At 39.3% G+C, this 26219-nt stretch overlaps 2 protein-coding genes across 4 annotated transcripts in view; both read left to right on the plus strand.

The window, feature by feature from the left end:
* The window catches only part of mysm1 (Myb-like, SWIRM and MPN domains 1), a 125098-nt gene extending 108665 nt beyond the window's left edge, over positions 1-16433 (plus strand). The window contains exons 19-20 of the mRNA XM_073063091.1: positions 7731-7788; positions 10957-16433. Coding sequence (XP_072919192.1) covers positions 7731-7788; positions 10957-11121 — 223 coding nt within the window. The 3' untranslated portion in view covers positions 11122-16433. The remainder of the gene's footprint in view (positions 1-7730; positions 7789-10956) is intronic.
* A 9055-nt stretch (positions 16434-25488) lies between these two features.
* Positions 25489-26219, plus strand: part of oma1 (OMA1 zinc metallopeptidase) — a 78707-nt gene continuing 77976 nt past the window's right edge. Inside the window, exon 1 of one of the 3 annotated variants that reach the window (XM_073063093.1) lies at positions 25489-25818. The gene's annotated coding sequence lies outside the window, so the exon portion shown is untranslated. The remainder of the gene's footprint in view (positions 25819-26219) is intronic. The other 2 variants (XM_073063092.1, XM_073063094.1) reach the window with 2 other exon arrangements.

Consider the following 26219-nt stretch of genomic DNA (forward strand, 5'->3'; position numbering starts at 1 on the left):
CCATATCATAGGATCTGTCCTAGGACCAGTATGTAATTGCCATCATAAAGAAGGCACAACGGTGCCTCTACTTTCTTATAGGTTCACGTAGGGTCTGTATGGATAACTTCACTTAGCACATCCCTGAACTGATGCTACAACCTGCAGTCTTACTTTCAAGGACTCTTTACAATCCATGTTCTTACTATTATTTTCTATTTGCACGAATTCTCTTCTTTTGCACATCGATTGTTCGTTAGTCTTTGATCATGTATAGTTTTTTGTAAATTCTATTATATTTTTTATTTTTCTGTCAATGCCTGTAAGAAAATGAATCTCATGGTAGTATATGGTAACATATACATTCTTTGATAATAAATTTTACTTTGACTTTTGATGAAATGCTAAGAGCATAATAATTAGAAGCAGGAGTAAGCCATGCACCTCTTTGAACTTGCTTTTCTAGTCATCTAGACCTTGACTAACTCAATGCCTCAAGCCATTTTGGTCGATTCCCCTTTTTTGTGATCCTCTTAGTGTTTGAAAATTTATTAATCTCAACCTTGCATTTCCACAGTGATAAGCACCCTCTGGCCTTTGAGGTATAGAACTCAAAAGATTTACAATTCTCTGCTTAAATATTTTTTCTTTATTCCATTCCTCAATAACTGACCCTTAATATTCCCATTTTTGGTCTTGAGGAAATAGCATGCAGCTCTGTCACACACTCTCAGAATCTTGTTTGTGTCATCTCTTACTCTTCTAAGTTCTAGTGTGCATATCGCAGCCAGTTTCTTCTCACAGTGTGATCTCCACATCCCAGAAATCAGTCCAGTGACTCGACTCCATGGTGAGATCACACCATAACCTGATACGTTTTCAGCACTGAACTTTGAACAGCATGTTTGGAAGTAAGAGTAATCCACTAATTACTTTCTTAAGTACTTACTATAATTCTATCTTTACCTTTTGAATTTCATAAACCACCGCACTAAGATCCCAGCACAGTACTGTAGGTACAGTAGTTTCATAGCTCTTTCTATCATAACAAATCTCTGAATTGGTGATTTGTATCATTATGTAGACTAATTTGCAAACTGTAAATGCTATCTAGAGATTTAGTACCATTTCTAACAGTGACATCTTCTCAAGAATTTAAGAGGCAAAGGCTTCCTTCAATTTCAGTGCATCCATTGGACCTAATTGAGCTGGATCTGGCAAAGTAAAATTGTTGCATGGATAGATTTGACCCCCTTGTCATTTGCAGTCTGTTGGTAGGGTGGTGGTCATGTTCGTAACTCATGGTTATATACCATACACCTTACATAACCACATGATATATGTAATAGTTGTTGGGAAAGCCTGAGACACAGCGTTGAAATTGGTTATTTTAAAAATCTAAGTGACTAAAATATTACGAGCTGCCCAGCATATTTTCCTCAACATTGAAGACAGCTGTAAAGTATAAGTTGATTCTGAACCAAACAGATTTATAGTACTGTATGAAAGAATTTACCTTTCTGTTATAAAATGGTCTGTGATGATTTACAACAAATTAAATATTCTTAGCATGTTAACTGTTGTAGAAAAAGATGCATGTTTGCTTTGCAAACATGATAGTTGATTGACAAGTGGATGATAAACAAGCTTATGATCTATTTTATTGATGTTGTTTGAAAGGGGTTATTTATTTAAATATATACATCCTTGGGATGTGGATATTGCAAAATTTGCAAATAACAGGGCTCTTCCAAATTTATTAATTAGGCTTGCCTAGCTACAGACTGCTTTTAATGCAGCAGGCTACATTAATTGCAGTAGGTTTAGCTTTATTGATCTACATTTGGTAAATAATGACAAAGGCAGTATCATTCAAGATTCAAGATTATTCAATATCATTCCCAGTACACAAGTGTAAAAGAGAACAAAATAATTGTTACTCTGGATCCGAGGCAGTTCAAAATAACACAATAAGATAAAGACACAATAATAAAAAAAACACATTAAATGTAAATATGTAAGATAGCTTATATAAGTAAATTGATTGTATATCCATTAATGGATGTTAGGCACAGGAATATCTCTACATAAGGTGACTCTGACAGGAGATAAATATGGCATGAATATCAGAGAAGGTAACAACTGAATAACATCAATCTTCTTATATTTGATTAGCAATCTTCCTGAGGCATTTGAGTTTGTTATCATATCTGACTTGATCCGAAGAGCAATTTTTCTCACAAGCTAATAATCATTTTTAGGTTTTACAGAAAAAGTAGTGAATAAACTTGTAACTTCGGAATTTTACTCTCTGTTTCCATCACTGAAGACAAGCTGTCTACTGATATCTGTTATAAACCCACTGATTCTTATGGCTATTGTATATTGACTATACCTCTTCCCACCTTGTCTCCTGTAAAAATGCTGTTCCCTTTTAACAGGTCCTTCGTCTCTGCCACATTTGTTCCCAGGGTGAAGGCTTCCTTTCCAGGGCATCAGAGATGTCTTCCTTCTTCAAAGAACAGGGTTTCTCTTCCTCCACCATTGATGCTGCCCTCATTCACACTCACCCCATTCCTGCCACCTTAACAGTTTCTCTTGTCCTCACCTACCACCCCATGAGCTTCTGCATCTCCCTCCATCTTTAACGGGACCTGAACACCAAACACATCTTTCCATCCCCACTCTCTGCTTTCTGCAGGGATCTCTCCCTCTGTGATTCCCTTGTCCATCCATCCCTCCCCACCAGTCTCTCTCCTGGCACTTATCCCTGCAAGCAGCAGAAGTGCTACACCTGCCCATTCACCTCCTCCCTCACTTCTGTTCAGGGCTCCAAGCAGATCTTCTGGTGAGGCAGCAATTCACCTGTGAATTTGTTGAGGTCGTTTACTGCATCTGGTGCTCCTGATGCAGCCTCCTCTACTTGGTGAGATACGACGTAGATTGGAGGACTGCTTTGTTAAGCTCCATCCGCAAAAAGAGAAATTTCCTGGTGGCCAACCATTTTAGTTCCTATCCCTATTCCCATTCTGACATGTCGGTCCATGGCCTCCTGTTCTGCCATGATGAGGCCACTCTCAGGTTGGCCTTATATTCCGTCTTGGTAGCCTCCAACCTGATGACATGAACATTGATTTCTCCAACTTCTGCTAATTTTCTTTCTCCTCCTTCCCTCTTCTTCATTTCCCCAATGTGGTCTCTTATCTCTTCTCCTCACATGCTTATCATCTCCCCCTTATGCCCCTCCTCCTTTCCTTTGCCCTTTCCCCCTATCACCTCCCAGCTTCTTACTTCATTCCCCCTCCCCACCCACCTGTCTTCATCTATCACCTCTTTCCCCTCCCCCCCACCTTATTATTCTGGCATTTTCCCTCTTCCTTTCTCGACCTGATGACATATTTCTACCTGTTTTTTCAGTTCCATAGATGCTGCCTGACCTGCTGAGGTTCCTCCAGCATTTTGTTTGTGTTACTTTAGGATTTTCCCCATATTCTTATTATTTTAGATTTGAAGCAACTGCGGCCTTTCAATTTCTAACTGATGTAGCAGAATATGAATTATTTCTACATATAGTATATTACACTATCAGAAAAAGAGCACTAGGTTTACTTCTCTGACAGTGCTTTTATGTTGCTTGATATGTGCAATAAATAATAAATGAGAAAGTATATGATCTTATGGTAACAGAACTGAAGATGTCTTAACTATACATATATGCTATATGTGAGACAAGAGACTGCAGATGTGTGGATGAAGAGTCTCAGCCCAAAATGTCAACTCTCTAGATTCCTCCACAGATGATGCCTGACCTGCTGAGTTCCTCCATCTCTTTGTGTATTGCAAGAGCCTGCGAATTTCAAATCTGAAGCAAAAAACAAACTATAAGACTATAAAAGATAGAAGAAAGTTAGGCCACTTGGCCCATTGAGTCAGCTCTGCCATTCCATCGTTGCTGATTTATTAACCTTCTATAGCAGTAAAAGTATTGCATATGAAAAAACAAACGGTTGGAAAAATTCAGCTGATCAAGCAGCAACTGTAGAGGTAGCAAATGATGAACATTTTGGGATAAAACCTTTTCTCAGGACTGGTGCAGGGTCTCAACCTGAAGCTATGACACGAGGAAATCTGCAGATGCTGGATCTTCAAACAACACACACAAAATGCTGGTGGGACACGTTTCTCGGCCCGAAACATCGACAGTGCTTCTATAGATTCTGCATTTTTGCATCTGAAACTATAACCATCTTTTTACCTCCACAAATGCTGATTGACCCAGTAGGTTCTTCCAGTCATTTGTCTTTTTTTGTATGTAATACTGTTTTCATTGAACTGTGACTTTATAGAACTGGAGCATCCTTTATTCAATTTGGTATCTTGATGGAGATCTCTCTCTATATACAGTGGATTCCTGTTAATTGGGCCATTGATTAATCAGGATAGTTGCATATTTAGGATGAATCTTAAAAGGATAAAAACTAATTGAGAAAATCACTTGGTTTCCCTTTGATTAATTGGGACACTGTTCTGCTTAATTGAGACAGGAGACTGTTGCCGAACAGTTGTGTGGCTGTTAAATACTACACCATGCTTAAAGCAAACAGTTTTTTAAATACCATCAGTTGTGTGTGCTTGTGTTATCCATTTGGGCCAACAGATGCCGAATCAGAAAGCGGTGATTTTTGATAACTTGGTGTTTTCTATTTTGACTTTAGAAACATTTCATATCCTTGGCATGATGCCACAAAAGATTTGACACTAGCCAAAGAAATTGCCCTAAGAGTATTTGCTGATTTTGTTAATTTACAGCCAATCAAAAGAGCACAGCTGTGTATTTTGTATGAATTCCTCTGTCGATAACTATTACGAGCTAATAGACAATTGTATAGTACTGTAGTAGTATTGGTGGTCTTCTAATTTGTTAGGTATTTCATTTAAATGTACAATTTGTTACTCGGTTAAATGGTAGTTTGTCGTTTTTATAACTTTTTAACTATTTCCATGAAATTTTGGATAATTAGGCCAGCCACATAATTGGCCAAAATGTTCTTGCCCTGTGTCGCAATTAACTGGAATCAACTATACAAATGGAAATGCATCTTTATATACAGTTACAAGAACAAGTTTGTGAACCTTTGCAATTATCTGGTTTTCTGCATTAATTACTCGTAAAGTGTGGTCTGATCTTCATCTAAGTCACAATAATAGACATACACAATCTGCCTAAACTAATAAGATACAAACAATTGTACTTTTCATGTCTTTATTGAACATATTGTTTAGTCATTCACAGTCCAGGCTGAAAAAAGTATGTGAACCCTTGTATTTAATAACTGGTAGAGCCTCCTTTAGCAGCAATAACCTCCATCAAACCTTTCCTGTAGTTGCTGCACAACGGCGAAAAGGAATTTTAGACTATTCCTTCATACAAAAGTTTCATTTCATCTGTATTTCTGGGATACCATCTTCAGTTCATGCCATAGCATCTCAATTACATTAAGGTCTGGACTCTGACTCGGCCATTCCAAAATGCAAATTTTCTTTCTTTTTAAACCATTCTGTTGTTGGTTTACTCTTGTATTTCGGATCATTGTCTTGCTACATTATCCAACTTCTATTAAGCTTCAGGTGACAGACTGCTATCCTGATATTCTGTAAAATGTCTTGATTCAATTTGGAATTCTGTGTTCCCTCAACGATTGCAAGCTCTTCAGCCTCTGAGGCAATAAAGCAGCCCTAACCCGATGATTCTCCTTCCAACATACTTTACAGTAGGGATGAGGTTTTGGTGTTGGTGTGCAGTGCCTTTATTCCTTCAAGCATAGTGGTGTGCATTTCTGCCAAGAAGTTCAACTTTGTCTCATCTGTTCACAGACCACTGTCCCAGAAGCGTTGTGGAACACCCAAATAGTCTTTTGCAAACTTGAGATAAGGAACAATGTTTTTTTTTGGGGAGCAGTGGTTTCCTCCGTGGTGTGCTCTTGATGTGATCTTTGCAGGACACCCACTCCTAGGGAAAGTAGCCTCAGTAGTGAATTTCCTCCATTTGTAGACAATTTTTCTTACAGTGGACTGATGAACACTCAGTCCTGCCGAAGGATTTCAGCCCGAAACATTGACTGCTTTTTTCCATAGATGCTGCCTGTCCTGCTGACTTCCTCCAGCATTTTGTGTGTGTTGCTCAGGTCTTTAAAATGCTTTTGCAGCCTTTTCCAGCTTGATGCATATCTGTAATTCTCCTTCTAAGGTCCTCTGAAAGTTGTTTTGATTGAGGCATGGTGTACATAAATGGATCTTTCTTGAGAAGAGCAGGCTCTGTCAGTAACCTGGCATCGTGTGTGTTTTTATAGGGCAGGGCACCTCTACAATCCACACCTCCAATCTCATCTCATTGATTGGAACATCTAACTCCAAATAGCTTTTGTAGAAGGGATTGCTCCAGAGATTCACATCCTTTTTTGAACCTAGACTGTGATTATTTAAATGGTGTACTTAGTATTGATGAGAAGTGCAATTGTGTGTGTGTGCGTGTGTGTTATTAGTTTAGACAGATTATATTTGTATATAATTCTGATTTAGATAAGATCAGACCACATGTTATGAGTCATTAATGCAGTAAACCAGGTAATTGCAAAAGGTTCATAAACTTTTTCTTGCAAATATATATGTATAATATAGTTGTCTGAATAAGTATATCCAGTGAGTTAATGTTTACCAGCAGTGGGCACACCCATAAATAAATGGGTAGACAAAAAGATGGATAAATAAAAATGCTTGATAGATCTCAACCAAGTTAAAAATAGAATCACCACAATTAGACTTCATGCTCCTCACTCAAAGAAGGCATATCATTCAGGGTTCCCCTCCTGATTGGTATCTAGTGAGACACTAACACTCTTGGTCAATGGTCACTCTTGACTAATAGAATTTTGTATGTGGGTAATCATGGATCTGTATTAGCTCAGTGATGATACTAGTAGGATGGATGGAGACCACAGAAATAGAAGTCATTGTAAAGCTAAATTGTTGAAGACCTAGCTGGACTGGAGAATGTGCAAAGGAGATTACAAGAATGTTACTTGGCATCAAGCATTTTAATTATTTGGAGAGTCAGGATAGGCTAGGTTTTTATTTCTCTGGAGGAATGGCCTAATAGAGGTCTATAAAATTGAGGAAGATGGATCAGGGCAATAATAATATTTTCCCATTTGGGGATATCTAAGACAAAAAAGCATAGGCTTTGAATGAAAGATAGGAAGTTTACAGGGAATCTGAGGGAGATTTTTCCACACAGAGTATGACTGGAATCTGGAACATGCTTTCTGAAGAGGTTGTAGAGGTAGATGATCTTGAAACATTTAAGAAGTGTCTAGACATTACTAAATTCATCAAGATATAGAAAGTTATGGACCTACAGTGGGTAAATGGGAATAGTATGGAGAGATACAAGAATGCTCAGACTTGGAGGGCTGAAGAACCCGTGAGTGTGCCGTACAACATGATGATCCTCCAAATGAAATTTTACTTTGGTGGATGGGGAGAGGGGTGGTTATGGAAATGTACCATTGCTAGATATGCAGGTGTAAAATGAAAGTATCAATAATATTCTGGCTACTATTTTATAAACATCTGTTTAGTTATTGATTTCAATGGATGTTTGATAGTCACCAGTGTGTTAATGTAAGTAATAAAGCATTTTGTATGTTTAAGAACAAATAATTAAAAAGGGTTTACTTTTATCCCTTTTACAGTAGTGTGCCAATGCTTCGAATGTTTCATAGACATTCCAACTTAACATGTCTGCAGAAGGTATGTTTATAAAAAACAGAATGTTAAAGCTGTTTTATCTACAATATTTTTGTATAGATGGGGGTAGAACTGTGCCTGAAATTTAGAAGTATAACATCTTATACCTGGAAAATATGTATTTAATGGGGTACAGCACCTATTTATTCTATCGTATTTTAACGCACATCTTTTTTAAGATAAAGGCCAAAGAGACTGCTTTTTAAAGCTGTGTGTCTGCCAAAGATTTGCTGACAGGATGAGAAAAGTGGAGTGTTAGCAACCCCCTGAAGGCCAGAGGTGACCCTCATGATACATAGAGGCTTAAAACCAGGCTAATTTCATGCCGATGAGCCCTTGGATTAGGATCAACTGTATGTGGCTGTGGAAATCTGAAGACATTCATCACTTATTAAGTTGGAAATCTGGTTAAGTGGGTCTCCCTAGAGACTATAATTTTTACTAGCCTATCAACTATGACTGACTCTCTTCACATCCTTCAAATCCCTACAACCCTCCCATCTATATGCATTACTGATTTGTTACTTTTCCGTCCAATATTTATTGGAGATAATTACATCAACATCAATTTTTAATGCAAATCTGGATAAGCTCACCCTTAAATATTACCTACCCGTTTGGCTCCACCTCCCACCACTTTTCCTGCCTTGTCTATCATAGTGTCTGTGCAACTTCCAGAGCCAAATAGGTTTATTCTTATGTTGTTCCCTTCACCCAAGACCTTTTACCAAATTTGTATCTTTCTCTCCTGTTGTATCCTGGCTGAGTTTATCAATGAAACCCACTTCCTTCTCCTTTAAACAACACACATAAAATGCTGGTGGAACACAGCAGGCCAGGCAGCATCTATAGAGAGAAGCACTGTCAACGTTTCGGGCCGAGACGTCGACAGTGCTTCTCCCTATAGATGCTGCCTGGCCTGCTGTGTTCCACCAGCATTTTGTGTGTGTTGTTTGAATTTCCAGCATCTGCAGATTTCCTCGTGTTTGCTCCTTCTCCTTTAAGCCAATTTAGCAGAACTGCTAAGTACTCAGTTTGCTTTCTAGCCCCATGTTAGCTGATATCCATGACTTTTCCCATGGTTCTAACATCGCTGTATCTCTCTTCAAAAACCGAACCATTGATCCTTTCATTCTTACAAACAAGTGCCCTTTCTTCACCATCGTGTTTCAATCGTGCCATAGCATTGAAATCAGCAATGAAATTTTATCTCACTTTGGATGTGTGATCAGTCCTTCTTTGCCTATCTGCATCTTTTTACAGGGCTGACCAAATCATCCTTTTCTAATGTGAGTCTGCTCGACTATCATTCAGCTGAAGAGGATCACAGTCACTTTATTCCTTTCTTAGTAATTTAATCATAGCAAAAAGTAACTTCCATTGTCTACTTTTCCTACTCTTAGATTTTGCCTTGGTGTTTGCCAAAGACTGATCCTTAATACTCTGTCTCTCATTCTTCCTTCTTAAAAGATGAGGCCAAGCAAAATTCTGCTATTTATGTGTCAATTTACACTGACCAATAGTAACTCACAGTTAAGCAATGTATCAACTTTTAAAATTATTTTCAAATTTCTCCATTGTATCACTTTTCTCTGACTATAATTTCCTCTAACCCTAAGACTATCAGTTATCTGCTCTCTTATTCCCCTCTTGAATTCAGTCACTCCAGTAGTGATGGTAATGCTTTCAGTTGCTTCGGCCTTAAACTTTAGAATGCAGTCCCTTGCAATGTTCCCTCTAACTTTTAGTAGTGTGTGCAAAAATCTTAGGTTGTGCAAATTTTTTTCCCGTGACAAAAATATGTACGCACTGAATGCACACGTGGCACAGTTTATGTAGGTTTACAAAATATTTGACATAAAACTGCACAGAATAACAACAATATAACATACATATTTAAGTCACTCAGTTATTTTTTCTCTCTCCTGTCTTTGGCATTTACCCATTCTTTGTAAACTCTATCTAGGCTAATAGAACTTCCATCCAATTGATAGCTTTTGATTCTCATTAACATATCCAGATGACATTCACCTAAACGGTTTCTCAGCTTGTTTTTGAGTTGATTTATTAGGCTAAAACCTTGTTCACAGTCCGCACTAGATGGAAGAAAGGTTCCCCCAATGTCCATCAACTGTGCAAGGTCGTAAAACTGTTCATTTTGAAGTACAAGTGCCACCATTTGAGCAAAGTTTGAAATCAGATTGGATTTAATTTTTACTTGCACAGAAAATTTGAAATCATTAAATTGTGTAACTATTACAGTATTTTCAGCTGGAAAATCATGATATTTTAGACATAAGGCATTAACTTGTTTATCGACAAATGTGAAGTCACAATCTGCAATTGTAGAGAAATCAAAAGCTGACCATTCTTGTACCTCATCTTCAGGAAACCTTTCTTCTAAATGAACACAAAGACTATTTATAAAAGTGAACACAAACTTGTATCTACTGTGATGTTTTCGGTGTGGCAGTTTCTATTTTCCATTCAACTTTAAACAAATTTGCAGTTCTTTTGCGCTTCACGCCCTTCGCTTCTTTTGAATTCGACATAGTGAATCAATATTTTTTCAGTAAAAATTTCAGTAAGCTATCTACAGGATTTGAAACAGATCTTTGTAAACTTTACAATATGAACACTTTCCCCAAAGATGGCTGCCACCGTGATGCAGCTGTACAAACTGGAGCAGGAAAAGTGAGGTGACGTAAATTAGAGACGTGCATTGTGGTATTTGAAAACCCGACTGACTAGTTAACAGAAACTTTTAGCTAAAAGATTATTTTCAATAAGTATAATTATTAATTACTACATTATTTTGGGTAACTAACCTTTTGTGCGCACATTAATTTCCTTTGTGCGCTGGTTGAAAAATGTGTGTGCGTGCGCAGATGCTCACAGCTTAGAGGAAACATAGTTCCCTTAGATTCTTCACCTGTCTTCCATTTAAGATGCTCCATAAAGTCTGCTTCTCAGTCTGGATATCAAATTTTATTTGGTGATATCTTGAGATGATCATAATTCTTAAAGAAAATATAAAGCTAAAAGTTTTTCTTGTAATAGTGAACACCCTCTTATGTATTGGAATAATTTACTATTTAGAACGTAATTATCACTGTATTAGCTAAAGTACTCAAAAATGTGTAAATATATTTTTAACTTCTCGTACTGCAGCTGCTTGAATCCATGCGGAAAACATTGGAAAATCAGTGGAATACTGCAGTCACTGAAGAGTTTCTGGCCCAGATTGAAGATTTGTTCCTTTCAGGTTATACTGTTGAAGACAGGAGCAATAAATTTGAAACTATTGCTGAGGTTCCAGTAGAATCCAGTAATTAATTCCTTCTGCATGTATTTGTACGATATTAGTGTATGATATTTCACTTTCAAAAATCTAATGGCATTTTTAGAAAGATGGTCCAATGTTGTAGTGAGAGAGCCAGTGGAATATTTAGTACAATTTGGCTTGTTTGTAAAGGAAAATAAATAACAGAGGAAGTCCATGATTTTTCCCTGAGATACAGCAGTTTTTTGAAGATTAACTACTCAGAATTTCTTTAACATTTTAAAAAGCATGCAGTTTTTCCTGCTGTACTGGAGTATTATTACAGCAATTTAAGTTGTTTATGGGGCTGTTGAAAAGAAATTCAAATAGAAACAGCAGGTGCTACAGTTTAAAACTGTTTTCACTGCTTCTGGTTAGTTACTGGAGCCTGGGATCTAAGCAAGAAAATCTGCATCCTAGGTGTCTTTTGTCTTCTCAGATTTCACCAACTTTCATAGCCTTCCATTTTTGTTAAGTGGAACATCACAGTTACTGTAACTGAGGTTTCAACAATGATCTTGGTGGCACAAGTAAGGCTGCATTTATAGGCAATAGGTGCAGGAGTAGGCCATTCGGCCCTTCGAGCCATCACCGCCATTCGATGTGATCATGGCTGATCATCCACAATCAGTACCCCGTTCCTGCCTTCTCCCCATATCCCTTGACTCCGCTATCTTTAAGAGCCCTATCTAACTCTTTCTTGAAAGCATCCAGAGAATTGGCCTCCACTGCCTTCTGAGGCAGAGCATTCCATAGATCCACAACTCTCGGGGTGAAAAAGTTTTTCCTGAACTCTGCTCTAAATGGGCTACCCCTTATTCTTAAACTGTGGCCTCTGGTTCTGGATGCCCCCAACATCAGGAACATGTTTCCTGCCTCTAGCGTGTCCAATCCCTTAATAATCTTATATGTTTCAATCAGGTCCCCTCTCATCCTTCTAAACTCCAGTGTATACAAACCCAGTCGCTCCAATCTTTCAACATATGACAGTCCCGCCATCCTGGGAATCAACCTTGTGAACCTATGCTGCACTCCCTCAATAGCAAGAATGTCCTTCCTCAAATTTGGAGACCAAAACTGAACACAATACTCCAGGTGTGGTCTCACCAGGGCCCTGTACAACTGCAGAAGGACCTTTTTGTTCCTATACTCAACTCCCCTTGTTATGAAGGCCAACATACCATTAGCTTTCTTCACTGCCTGCTGTACCTGCATCCTTACTTTCAGTGACTGATGAACAAGGACACCTAGACACCTAGGACACCTAAATTATTTTAAAAGGAACAAAGAATTTAACAGTAACACATACAAAATGCTGGAGGAACAGCAGGTCAGGTAGTATCTATAGAAAATAATAAATATTCAACGTTTCTGGCCTAGATCCTTCATCAGGACTTGAAACATCGACTGTTTATTCTTTCCATAGATGCTGCCCTGCTGTATGTGTCACCCTGGACTTCCAGCATCTGCAAATTCACTCGTGTTTATAAAGAGTTTAAGGAGCATTTCCAAAAAGTTTCTGTGCAGCAATCTTGCATTCAGAGTTTCTCTGGTATGCTCTAAACAGCATCATTTTCTTTTGCAATGCCAGACCAAAGGTATTGTTTTGAAATATAATATGTGACATCTGGCTTATAAGCCTCAGGTTTTAGCTAATACAGTGACATGTGGACTCCTGTTCCTGAAATCTGGACTGTGAGCAGAAGTGCAAGTTTTATTTCATTATTTATATACTGATCTGAAGTGGCAGTTAAATGCTTATTCAGAACTGATCATCTTTCCTATCTGTTTCCCTAAAACCATAAATAGTCATGATGCTATTTTATTTTCCTCCTACTTCTGTGCTTTAAGAAGAAAGGAGAATACTATTTCCAGTAATGTCAAAGGATATTCGGAGTTTCAGGGTTAAGAAGGAAGTAACAGTTGAAATAATAAATATGGCAGGCTGCATAGAAGGTGTTTGATACCAAAGTCAGGTGGTTAGTCTCTGGTTGGATTAAGAATTTATTGATAAACTCAGTTGAAACCATTTATTGCAAAATAATCAAAACCCCTTTCACCAGGTAAAATATTACATATTGTATATAACATTGTATTAGTGTTTGCAATGACGGAGAGAGTGTTCCCTGGAAATTTAAGAATATTTTAGGTGTCCCATGGTGTTGGATGCACCTTTAATAATCCTGGTGGAGGTAACTGCTTTATGAAGCAGATAAATTAATCATCAGTGGGTATCACATAAACTAGTAGTGTACTTTCTTGGTATAGCTGTAGTAATTCTGTCACAGTTGTTAATCTAGTTGTCTGATGGCAGTGTTTCCTATGCATACCAGTTGTTAACACAGACATCTGCTGCCTTCAAAGAAGCAACCACGATGTAAATTAAAGATAATGTAACTTCTAAGCAATTGATTTAGAGATTGCATTTTATGATCCTGTTATTTATTACTGCTTCATTAGGAAATCCCTTTGATTACTGGAATCAGTATGAATTATTATAATTTGGAATAAAATTGCTTTAGAATCAGCAAGTTGACAATGCCCTGTTTATTTTAGGTCATGTGAGAGAAAATTCTTCACATTCGTTACCTGTTTAATTATATTTTTGGCATGAGAACCATGGTGGTAGGTCTTCATTTGGCCATCTTGTATAGAAATCTATCCTGGGTCTTTTAAGAGACTCCTGGATAGGTACATGGAGCTTAGAAAAATAGAGGGCTATGGGGAACCCTAGGTAATTTCTAAGTAAATACATGTTTGGCACAACATTGTGGGCAGAAGGGCCTGTATTGTGCTGTATGTTTTCTATGTTTCTATGTAACTTGGACTGTTCTTCTAAATTAAGAAATCATGACATTTTATATAACAAAGATGACTGGAGTGAGCAAATGCACTTTGTTGCAGCTGTAACAATTTATGTACAGTCGTGATAGCTGTAACGTCAGCAATTCCTTCCCCACCTCCTACCCCCTTTAATGTTGCTTGAGCTACTGAGTTCCTGCAGCAGGTCGTTGCTTCTGATTCCAACACTGCAGTCCATTGTTTCTCTACAACAAAAATGTCATGTGTGTAAAGATTAGATCTTCTCCAAGCTTCTTCTAAAATCTAAAGAAAACTGCATTTTGGTTTTTTATTGGTGCAGTTTATTGGTGAGCATGGAATGTCTTCAATGTTTTGATTGGAACATCCAGCAACATATAATGCTAATAATCAAATTAATATAATTTTTCAGAATAAAACTTTGTAAGAGGTCATCTTAATCAACAAATGATTCTGTCATCCATTGCTCCAAACATTTTATTTTATCTTCACAATGAGTTTACTAACCTTCAAAAATAAGCTAATCTGAGGATCCAAGAACACAGAAATTTTCACCAGTAAGAGTCTTCAGTTCTATTTGTACATCAGTAGCTTCATTAAGACAGTGTGGAAGTCGTAATTTTTATAAGAGTCCACATTTTCCTCCCAGTAACATACAGGAACCAACATTTTTGGTGTTTTTTTAAAAAACCCAGCTCTTTTCCCAGGTTTGCAGTGTGTTTGTGTTGGAAACTGAAAGGAAGTTCATTGTATCTCTCGCTGATGGACTTGGAGTGCTCAAAGAAATAAAAGATTGACTTTTTATGTTAGTGATAATGTACTTTATCAAACTTTTTTATGATGTGTAAATGTATAAATTTTGCCAATTAAAAAATGATGGCATTTATATTCATATTCCTTATATAATGTAAACAATCCAAATCCAAATTGCATGGGAAATATAAAAGTGAATTAGTTCGTGACAGGTGCATTTTGCAACATTAAAAAAATCAGAATAATTTCCACAGACGTTGAAAGATGCAACACAGAAACTGTCCCTTCAGCCCATCTAGCCCGTACCAAACCATTTAAACTGCCTCTTCCTATAGACCTGTACCGGGACCATAGCCCTCCATACCCCTACCATCCATGTGCCTATCAAAACTTCTCTTCAACGTTGAAATTAAGCTTGCATGCACCTGTTGCACTGGCAGCTCGTTCCACACTCTCACGATCCTCTGAATGATGAAGTCTCCCCTCATGTTCCCTTTAAACTTTTCATCTTTCATTCTTAACCCATGTAACTCTGATTGTAGTCCCACCCAACCTCAGTGAAAAAGCCTGCTTGCATTTACGCTATATTAACCCCTTATAATTGTGTATGCCCCTAACAAATCTCCACCCCCCACCCCACCCCCAAGTCTTTTACATTTCAAGGAATATAGTCCTAACCTATTCAATCTTTCCTTACAACTCCGGTCCTCCAGTCCGAGCAACATCCTTGTAAATTTTCTCTGTAGTCTTTCAACCTTATTTACATCTTTTGAATAAACAATAAAAATAATTTTTGTGATTATTTTGCATAATGCAGCATAATTTCACAGATCAAAAGCCACATAAGGAATTCAAGGTTTGCACTTATCATTTAACTTCAGAAACTTGATTATGTTAAATTCTTAAAATCCCCAGTTCTTCTGATCTCTTGAAACCGTTTTGTATTTGCTGCATATTTAAATTGAGGGCACGCTGAGATAACCCAAAATACTACTATAGGATAATTCAACAATTTTAAATAGCTTACTGATGTTTAACAATGCTCAAAACCACTCTGGCACAGTCCCAGGTTCTTGGTGCCTTCATGAGAATTATGTACTAGTATTCTCCAAGTCCAAAACAAGAAAAGGGATGTATAAAGATATAATAATTCACAAAACAAGACATCAGTATTTCAATACCTTTGCCGATGACATTAAGTGAGCTACTTGGAAGATATTTGGTCATAGCTTGAGCCAATGCAGGTTGAAAGATCCCAAAGTTTTGAGACATCATGAACTGATTTTCTTTTAACTCAAGGCAATAATTTTGGAGAGTTGCTCCGAAAATAGGTGATGGTAAATCAAGTTGGACCATCAGCTACAATTTATTATTTGTTCCCATGCTTCAAATTATATGGTTCATGAATACTCGACATTCGTCTCTTACCTTTCAGTTTCTCATTTGGTTAAGTTGCAATGTATAGTTTTAGTTAAAATCAAAGTACAATGAATGTATTGACAATATTACTGCATGGTAGCATACTGTACATATTTTTCTAGAACAATGTCTGTATTTTTCATAGTTAAAATATTTGACCATTTGTGAGATTGAAATCTAAAGTATATACAGCATATGTGATCATGTTTGTGCACTGCTCCTTGACTTAGGAAAGATTGTTTAATCTTGCTTGTTGCAGTTTTATGTTGTAATTAAAGAACTGAAGACTTAAAATGTTAAACTACAGTATTAATAAATCAATTTTGTACAGGAATGTTGTATTCTACCTCTTTGGTTTATATATTGTATCAAGCTACACTTACTGCCAATAAGCAAAGTTTGTTGTCTGTATATACAGTATTATCCCTGATGTGAATATTTGTATCGATAAAAACAAAATGTGGGATTTTTAAAAATGTTTGATAATTGTTAAACTGGTTAAATTAAGTTTTCTTAATACAATTAATCTTTAGCAAAACATGCTGTGCTGAAAGTTTGCAAAATTTTGAATTGTTGAAATTTTATCTAAAAAAAATGTTTTGAGATAGTAGGATTGTGAACTCACAATGACAACTGGGACCTTCATGAATAATGGAAGATTTCTTAACTCGTTAAAGATAGGGATTGAAAAATAAACATTGGGAAGAGAAAGGCAATCAGGTAGAGTAAAAGCTGACTTTTTTCCAGTAAAGGAAAACAGGACTCCATACTTGAATTATTTATTTCTGAGTAGAAGCTAATTGGCAATTACTAACAAATATCACTACATTGAAAGTGTACAGTACTTGTTTATTAATTGCCAGTATATAGTGAATTTAATAACCAGTTAATATGTAAATACCAAATCAGATGAAATCCAGGAGTAGTTAAGTAGGTGCAAGATGATGTTTTCAGTAACCAGTAGAACTTACGCAGCAACTTTGCACACCATTAAGCATCTTTATTACAAATTGCCAAAGGATTCTTTGTATTCTTGTGTTCTTTGTAATCAATCCCTTTGCTTTCTTGTAATTAAATAAGAAAGCATATTGTACAGTATCAAAGCTAAAGAAAGACTGGAGGAAAGAAAGAGGAATATACAGCACCTGCAAAGTCATGAGCCTGAACTTGGCTTTCTAGTTGAAGAGAGGATTTGTATTTAATACAGAGTGCCTCTGGAGCTAGGCACTCTTTTATAAAATTTTGTATAATTCCCTTTGCAGCTCTACACTTACATAGAAAACTGATCCTGTATACAGGAGTACATTTTGCCTTTTCCTCTTCTATTAGTCCTACTTGCTAACTAAATTCAAAAAGTGTATATAGGACCCTGGTCAGACCCCACTTGGAGTACTGTGCTCAGTTCTGGTCACCTCACTACAGGAAGGATGTGGAAGCCATAGAAAGGGTGCAGAGGAAATTTATAAGGATGTTGCCTGGATTGGGGAGCATGGTTTATGAGAATAGGTTGAGTGAACTCGGCCTTTTCTCCTTGGAGTGACACAGTATGAGGGGTGACCTGATAAAGGTGTATAAGATGATGAGAGGCATTGATCATGTGGATAGTCCGAGGTTTTTTCCCAGGGCTGAAATGGTTGCCACAAAAGGACACAGGTTTAAGGTGCTGGGGAGTAGGTACGGAGGAGTTGTCAGGTCTAAGTTTTTTACTCAGAGAATGGTGAGTGTGTGGAATGAGCTGCTGGCAATGATCTTTAAGAGACTTTTAGATATGTACATGGAGCTTAGTAAAATAGAGGGCTATAGGTAAGCCTAGTAATTTCTACGGTAGGGACATGTGGGCCGAAGGGCCTGTATTGCGCTGTAGGTGTTCTATGTTTCTATATTTTTGGTAGCATTTGGTGCAGTGGTCTAATTTCACTACATTAGAGTTAAACAATCTTGCATTGGACAACATACACAAAATACTGGAGGAACTCAAGCTCAGTCAGTATCAATAGAAGGAAATGAACAGTCAACATTTTGGGATGAGAATCTTCATCTGGACTGTAAAGGAAGGGGACAGAAGGCAGAATAAGGTTGGGGGGGAGGGGAAGAGTACCATCTGAAAGGTGATAGGTGAGACCAGGTGAGGGGACGGGCCTACCATCTCCTTCCCGTTATTCCACTCTCCTATTAGATTCTTCCTCCTTCAGCTGTTTATGTATCTCTTCTACCTATCACTTCCCAGCTTCTTACATCATCCCCTTCTCCCACCCACCCACCTTCCTGATCCCTGATATCACCTGTCATCAACCAGCTTGTACTCCTCCCTCCTCCCCTCACCACCTTATTCTATCTTTGTCCCCTTTCCTTTCTAGTCCTGCTGAAGGGTCTCGGCCTGAAACATTGACTGTTTTCCTCCGTAGATGTGGCCTGACTCATTGAGTTCTGCCAGCATTTTGTAAATGTTGCTCAAACTTCTAGTGTCTGCAGAATATCTTGTGCCAATATTGCACTGGCAACCTTAAGCGGATATGCAAATTGATCATTGTCAGTTTCAGGTCTGTCTTGCACAGTACATTTTCTGCCTCCATTTCTGGCCAGAAGTGGGTGTGCATCCAGGGGCTTAGGTTGATTACAGTATGCCTTGCAGCTGCAACATGGCTGGTGGAACACAACAGACTTTCAGTATAGGAGACGGTAGGTCGTGTTGGAGATGACAATAGGTTGTTCAAGAGGGATCTATTATAGACATTTTATTCTGTGGAGCAGCAATCCGTGCTGGCACTGTGGGCTACAATAGGGCCTGGGACAGGATCCTGAGAATGACTGGCAGGCTGGCAGAGTGCCTTTCCATCATCAGGAATGCTGTCACCCTAAGATGTTCTGTGGAGCTATTCCCACTCCCTCGAGGCAGTGCCTTTTTTTTTGGAAGCTGGATTGCTCAACCATTGTGATACATCGCAAACGTGGACCAAAGAGTTGAATTCCAGAAGTGGTATGAAGTTACTATTCCAGAGTCCATGTTCAACTGAAGACAACTGGCATGAAGGGAAAATGCTCCAATCATTGGTGTCATTAGCTCATCTAAAGTTAAGTGAATTGTGTCCCTACTAATCTCTCCCAGCACTTAACCCTGCAGCTGCATCTAACACATCATTCTCCACAACCTGCCATCTTCAGAGGAATCCTACCACCAAACATATCATTACATCCCCCTCTCTCCACTTTACACTCCCTCCCTGCTCCCCTTGCCTATTCATCCCTCCCCACTAAACTCCCTCTCATCACATCCCTGCAAGTGGCCAAAGTATTACCTCAGCCCATTCACCTCCATTCAGGGCCCTGAACATTCCTTCCAGGTGAGGCAGCACTTCACCAGCGAATCTGCTGGGATTATCTGTTGTGTCTGGTTCTCCTGATACGGCCTCCTCTAGATGGGTGAGATCTATGGCAAACTGGGGGACTACTTCATCGAGCACCCCTGCTGCATCTGACAAATGCAAAACTTCCTGGTGACAAACATGTTAATTCTGATTCTCATCCCCATATATCGGGCCATGGCCTCCTCTTGAGCTATGAAGAGGCAACCGTCAGGATGGAGGAGCAACACATTATATTCCGTCTGGATAGCCTCCAACCTGAGAGCATGAATATTGATTTCTCCTAGCAAACAAATTTTCCCTCCCCTTCCCCCTTTTCTATTCCACACTCTGGCCCCTTATCTCTTCTCACCTGCCTATCACCTCCCCTAGGTCCCCTCCTTCCCTTTCTCCTCTGGTCCACACTGATCTCCTATTGGATTTCTTCCTCTCCAGCTTTTTACCTTTCTTACCCACCTGGTTTCTCCTATCACCTTCTAGCTAATCCTTCTTCCCCTCCCCTACCTTTTTATTCTGGTATTTCCCCCTTCCTTTCCAGTTTTGAATAAGGATCTTGGCCTGAAATGTCAATTTCAATTCCATGGATACTGCCTGACCTGCTGAGTTCCACTGGCATTTTATGTGTGTTGCTCTGGATTTCCAGCATCTGCAGAATTTCTCCTATCAGTGAATTTGGTTGTTGGAAGCCAGTCACCCCAGACCTGGGATGTTACTGCAGGTGCAGTGCCCAAAGTGCAGATGGGAGATGCTCACTGATGACTGCATTATATTTAATGCCATTCGAGTCTCGGCAAATGTAACAGTGAAAGCCTGCGCACAGCAAAACAACTGCAATATTCAGGCTCCAGCTTGTACAAGCGAGTATCATTTCAGCAGACACTACCAGGAATGGCCATCTGAAACAATTCACTCCATATGAAAACACTGGCAGAACTGGATTCAGCAAAACATCTGGGAACAGACAACATTCTGTCTGATTTGTTCTCCAAATTCAGTCATATCTTCCATCATGTCCCTCAGACCTTTATAACCCCCATTCACCCCCCAAGTTCACCCTCAGCCTCCCGAGTTCTAGTGAGAACAATCAAGTCGTCAAGTCAAGTCAACTTTTATTGTCATTTCGACCATAACTGCTGGTACAGTGCATAGTAAAAATGAGACAACGTTTTTCAGGACCGTGGTGTTACATGACACAGTACAAAAAAACTAGACTGAACTACGTAATAAAAAAAAACACAGAGAAAGCTACACAAGACTACAGACCTACACTGGACTGCATAAAGTGCACAAAACAGAGCAGGCATTACAATAAATAATAAACAGGACAGTAGGGCAAGGTGTCAGTCCAGGCTTCGGGTACTGAAGAGTCTGATAGCTTGGGGGAAGAAACTGTTACATAGTCTGGTTGTGAGAGCCTGAATGCTTCGGAACATTTCCCAGACGGCAGGAGGGAGAAGCGATTGTATGAGGGGTGCATGGGGTCCTTCATAATGCTGTTTCCTTTGCGGGTGTAGCGTGTAGTGTAAATGTCTGTGATTGCAGGAAGAGAGACCCTGATGATCTTCTCAGCTGACCTCACTATCCGCTGCAGGGTCTTGCAATCTGAAATGATGCAATTTCCGAACCAGGCAGTGATGCAGTTGCTCAGGATGCTCTCAAAACAACCCCTGTAGAATGTGATTACCTGTCCAAGCATTTATCAGAACTAACGCCCTCCATTCCCAGCAACATCCCAATGAATCTCCCCTGCACTCTTTCTAGCACCACCTCATCCTACCTTTAGTGTGGTAATCAGACCTGCACACCATAATCCTTCTTCTTCTTCTTCGGCTGTCCATCGATTTCGATGTTGACTGTGCTGAGAGTTTAGTCTCTGCAGGCACGTTTATGGGCCACAAGACCAGCATTGGATCGGCACTGTCTCCCACATCGGTTGCATTTGTGATCTGACTGGTCTAGCACCAAATGTCTGCGTTCATGACCGGCTTCATATTTCTTCTGCCTTTTCTCCTCGATAGCTGGGATTGACTTCTTGACAATGCAGCAGCAATTCTTCTGTCCAAAGCATCTTCCTCCCAGGTGTTAACATTCATGTCAGTGTTCTTCATATGGTGCTTGAGCACATCTTTGTAGCGCAGCTTCTGACCACCGTGTTTCCTCTTCCCTTCATGTAGCTCGCCGTAGAAAACAGCTTTGGGTAAACGATCATCGCTCATTCTTGTGACATGACCAGTCCAACGCAGCTGAGAGGCTGTGATGAGTGATTCTGCGCTGACTGTCTCAGCACATTTGAGCACCTCCACATCTGGAACCCTCTCTTGCTATTTGATGATCCACATAATCCAAGTGTTGCCTAAACAGTGTCTTATGCAGATGCAATTTGTGTCAACTCTTATTCTCAAAATCCCTGCCTATGAAGGCAAGCAAACTTAACTCCTGCTTCACTGTAACCCCCACAAATATGGAGGAACTCAGCCAGCCAGGCAGCATGTATGGAGGCTTTTACTGTCCCTGAAAATTATTGTGTACATCCAACCATTATTAAATGACTCAGAATGCATTACTCTTGATTAAATTTTGTCCACTCTGTTTGGCTCAATTTTCCAGATGATCTATGATTCCCTCCCCCTCCCCCATCCTTAAGCAACCACCCTTGCAATCTACAACTCCGTATCATATCACATTCTTACTCGAATCGTTGAGAAGCAACGAAGGTCCCAGGACTGATCTCTAGTCAAAAAAACTATATATTCTTCCACCACTATTCTCTTTCTTCTATCAACAAGCCAAGTTTGGATCCAGTTTGCCAAAACACTTTGGATTCCATATGCTTGAACTCTCTGGACCAGCCTATCATGCAGTAACTTGTCAAAAGCTTTGCTGAAGTCCATGTATATCGCATCTACCAGCTTACCTTCACCAATTTTTTTTCAGTACAGACATGTTTCTGTATCTCCTGCTGGGTAGTAGGAGATTGAACAGGTGCTTACTGGGGTGGGATGAATCCATCACGATGTTACAACCCCACCGTAGACAGCATGATTTGTAGGAGGTAGTTGTGTCCCAGTGATGTTCTGTGTAGTCAACAAGTGATCAGGACTGCACAGAACACCATTGAGACACAACTACCAGGTATGGAAACCATCTACAAATCACGCTATTTATGGCAGGCTTACAACATCGTGATGGACTCATTCCAGTCCAGTAATCAACTGTTCAATCTACACAAATGTCTCTGTGCAGACATCCAGAGTGAAAAACAGCCTGCTTCCCTGAGGGCTGTTGTGCAACTGGACAATGTCACCATGCCCACCCATAGTCCATAGGCACTATGGACATTCTAAGTGCAATACATGGTATTTTGGGTTTAAATGAGGCAGCTGCCTTCCTTTGATTTCAGAGCTTTTTTAAAAACCTGAACTTCAATTCTCAATGCTATTTTATATTTAACCATTGTATTTTATAACAGGCAAGTGAAATACTTGAAGGGACAGCCACTGTTCCTTTTAATTTTAATTGTTTTTAATTCATTTGTAACTTAGATGTCATTCTAAATAATCCAAAACATTACTTAAAATGTAGTTATTTTGTTTTTAGTAATTGAATTGCAACTATGATGCGTTGTACTGAATGGAGTGATTTGTCAGCAATGACAATAAAGTTCTCTCTCTCTATGTATGTTTTTCTTCTTAGAAAACCTCTGAAAGGTTCACTCAGATTTTGAGGTAGTATCTCTCTGTTCACAAACTATGCTGACTATGTACAGTAATCAGTCCATGCCTCTCCTAAGATTATAAATCCTATCCCTCAGATTTTTTCCAGTAGTTTTCCTACTACTGATTAAAGTTTACTGGCCTGTAATTTCTTGGCTTATTACCACAGTCCTTTTAGAATGTGGGAATATTAGCTACTGTACAGTCTTGCAGCTGATTGTTATTGTGCAACCAACATTTACTCAGTAACAACAAAGCAAAAATTAGGGCATATAAAGGGCATACAACAAAGCAAAAATTATTGGGAGATAGAGGATCAGTAAGTTTTTAAAAACCTACAGAGAGCAACTATAAAAATCATTAGAAGGGAAAAGGTGAAATATGAAAGCAAGCTAGCAAACAATATCAAAGTGGATAGTAAAAGTTTTTTCAAGTATGTTAAAAATAAAAGAGAAATGAGAGTGGATATAGGACCGCTAGAAAATGAGGCAGGAGAAATAACAACAGGATAAGGAGATGGCTGATGAATTAAATGAGTATTTTGCATCAGTTTTCACTGTGGAAGACACTAGCAGTATGCCAGATGTTGTAGTGTATGAAGGAAGTGTGTTACTATCACAAGGGAGAAGGTGCTCAAAAAGCTGAAAGACCTAAAGGTACAGAAGTCACCCAGACCAGATGAACTGCATCCTAGGGTTCTGAAAGACGTAGTGTTTGAGATTGTAGTGGCATTAGAAATGATCTTTCAAAAATCATTGGACTCTGGCATGGTGCCAGAGGACTGGAAAATTGCAAATGTCACTCCACTCTTTAAGAAAGGAGGAAGGCAGCAGAAAGGAAATTATAGACCAGTTAGCCTGATCTCAGTGGTTGGGAAGATGTTAAGAGTCAATTGTTAAGGATAAGGTGATGGAGTACTTGGTGACACAGGACAAGATAGTACAAAGTCAGCATGGTTTCCTTCAGGGAAAATCTTGCTTGACGAACCTGTTGGAAATCTTTGAGGAGATTACAAGTAGGATAGATAAAGGGGATGCAGTGGGTTTTGTATATTTTTTACTTTCAGAAGGCCTTTGATAAGGTGCCACACATGAGGCTGCCTAACAAGTTAACAGCCCATGGTATTACAGGAAAGTTACTAACATGGTTAGAGCATTAGCTGATAGGTAGGAGGTAGTGAGTGGGAATTAAAGGATTCTTTTCTGGTTGACTGCCAGTGACTAGTGGTGTTCCACAGGGGTCAGTGTTGGGAGCACTTCTTTTTATGCTGTATATAAGTGATTTAGATGATGGAATAGATGGCTTTGTTGCCAAGTTTGCAGATGATATGAAGACTGGTGGAGGGGCAGGTAGTATTGAGGAAACAGATAGGATGCAGAAGGACTTAGACTAAGAGTATGTGCAAGAAAGTGGCAAATGAAATACTGTACAATGTTGGCAAATGCTTAGTCATGCACTTTGGTAGTAGAAATAAATGTGCGGACTATTTTCTAAATGGGGAGAAAATCCCAAAATCTGAGATTCTTGAGATTGATAGGTTCTTGGTTTGACTCCATGTTGGCGCCAAACTGGACCCAGCCGCACGTGACAGACCATGTTGCCGATGCCGACTTGCCAGTTTGACGCCTTCTTGCCCCCTCCCTCCCCCCCCAGGCTCAGCTGGCAGCAGAAATATTGCCAAATGTCACTGACCAGAAAACGTTTTTCTTAAAGGAAAATGTTTTATAGAAAGGATGGTATATAATTTTCGTGCAGATAATCTTAGCATGTAAAAAAGCCAGGATGATGCACTATTAATAACTCCAAAAGACTGGAAGTAGAGTAAACACTGAAAGGCTTTTATTAGCAGTAAAATGGAGCACGTCCATGCTGGATGACCGCCCTGGACTGAGGGAGGAGCAGTGACACAATTGCCTTTATCCAGGGGACTATGGGAGGAGCCACAGGAGCAGTCAGCAGAGGGGCGTGTCCAGACAGGTATACAGGGTTTTCTATACAGGAAAAAGCCAAATGACTTTTCTGAAGCCAACCAAATTGGGAGAAAAAAGCCAATTTTCTGGAACTTGGCTTAGAAAAAGCCAATCTGGTAACCATGAAAAAAGATCGGCCATGATTGAATGGCGGAGCAGACACGATGGCCTAATTCTGTTCCTATAACTTACAGAAACAAATAAGTCCTTTGCAAACTCATTTTACGTTGACTTAAGTTATTACATTATAAAATGCTCCACTAAAGGCATTTCTGCCTTTGAAAGAACTGTTCAATAATCAGTCCCTTCTTTGACGACTCTGCAGAATAAAAACCCACAAAATAGCATTTTAGCGTATGGGTAAACAAGGAGAAGCAAGAAAAGTCAGCAACAATCAAAAGGTAGCTGCTTGCTGCAGCTGCAGCCTTGTAATGATTTGTCCTGGGAGCGAGGACGTCCGGATCCGCTTTACTGAGACACCGCATCGCGGAGCGAGCATTTCCTGAATGTCAGGCGATCTTAATGAGTGAGGTCCGGCGAGTGGATCCGGGGGTGTCCCGGGAATAGCCCTGGCCAGGGACCGAGTCTCCGGTCGTCAGTCAGGAGGTAGTTGTTGGTGATCTGTGATAAGAACTGCTTCACTGCCGGCGAGACGAGATCGTGTGCGGAAGAAGGTAAATGACATTGCGTGGGCCCAGTGTTTTCATTGCATTTGATCCTCTCGCAGTTCGACAACGGTGGGTGGGATTGATTTTGTAACTAGCAGTTGGACTCAGAGCTACAAAATGAAACTTCCTTGACCAGCTGCAGTAAGTTCAGAGACATCAAGGGCACCTTAACCTTTCAGCAGATGACCCCATCCCCCCGAGAGGGTTTGTACAGAGTTTCAGAATGCATTAGGGTGGTTCAGATCCACAGTGTTTTTGGAAATACGATGGTTGTTCTTCAGAAAGGAACATTGAAAAGTTAGGAAGTCCCTAAATAGTGCCTCACGCGCACAGTAAAAATCAATAACAGGTGGCAGGCCGAGGAAGTTTAAATGTACTACCAAATGCTCATCAGTGCAAATGCAAAG

Source organism: Hemitrygon akajei, chromosome 12 (assembly GCF_048418815.1).
Source record: "Hemitrygon akajei chromosome 12, sHemAka1.3, whole genome shotgun sequence".
Classification (NCBI taxonomy): domain Eukaryota; kingdom Metazoa; phylum Chordata; class Chondrichthyes; order Myliobatiformes; family Dasyatidae; genus Hemitrygon; species Hemitrygon akajei.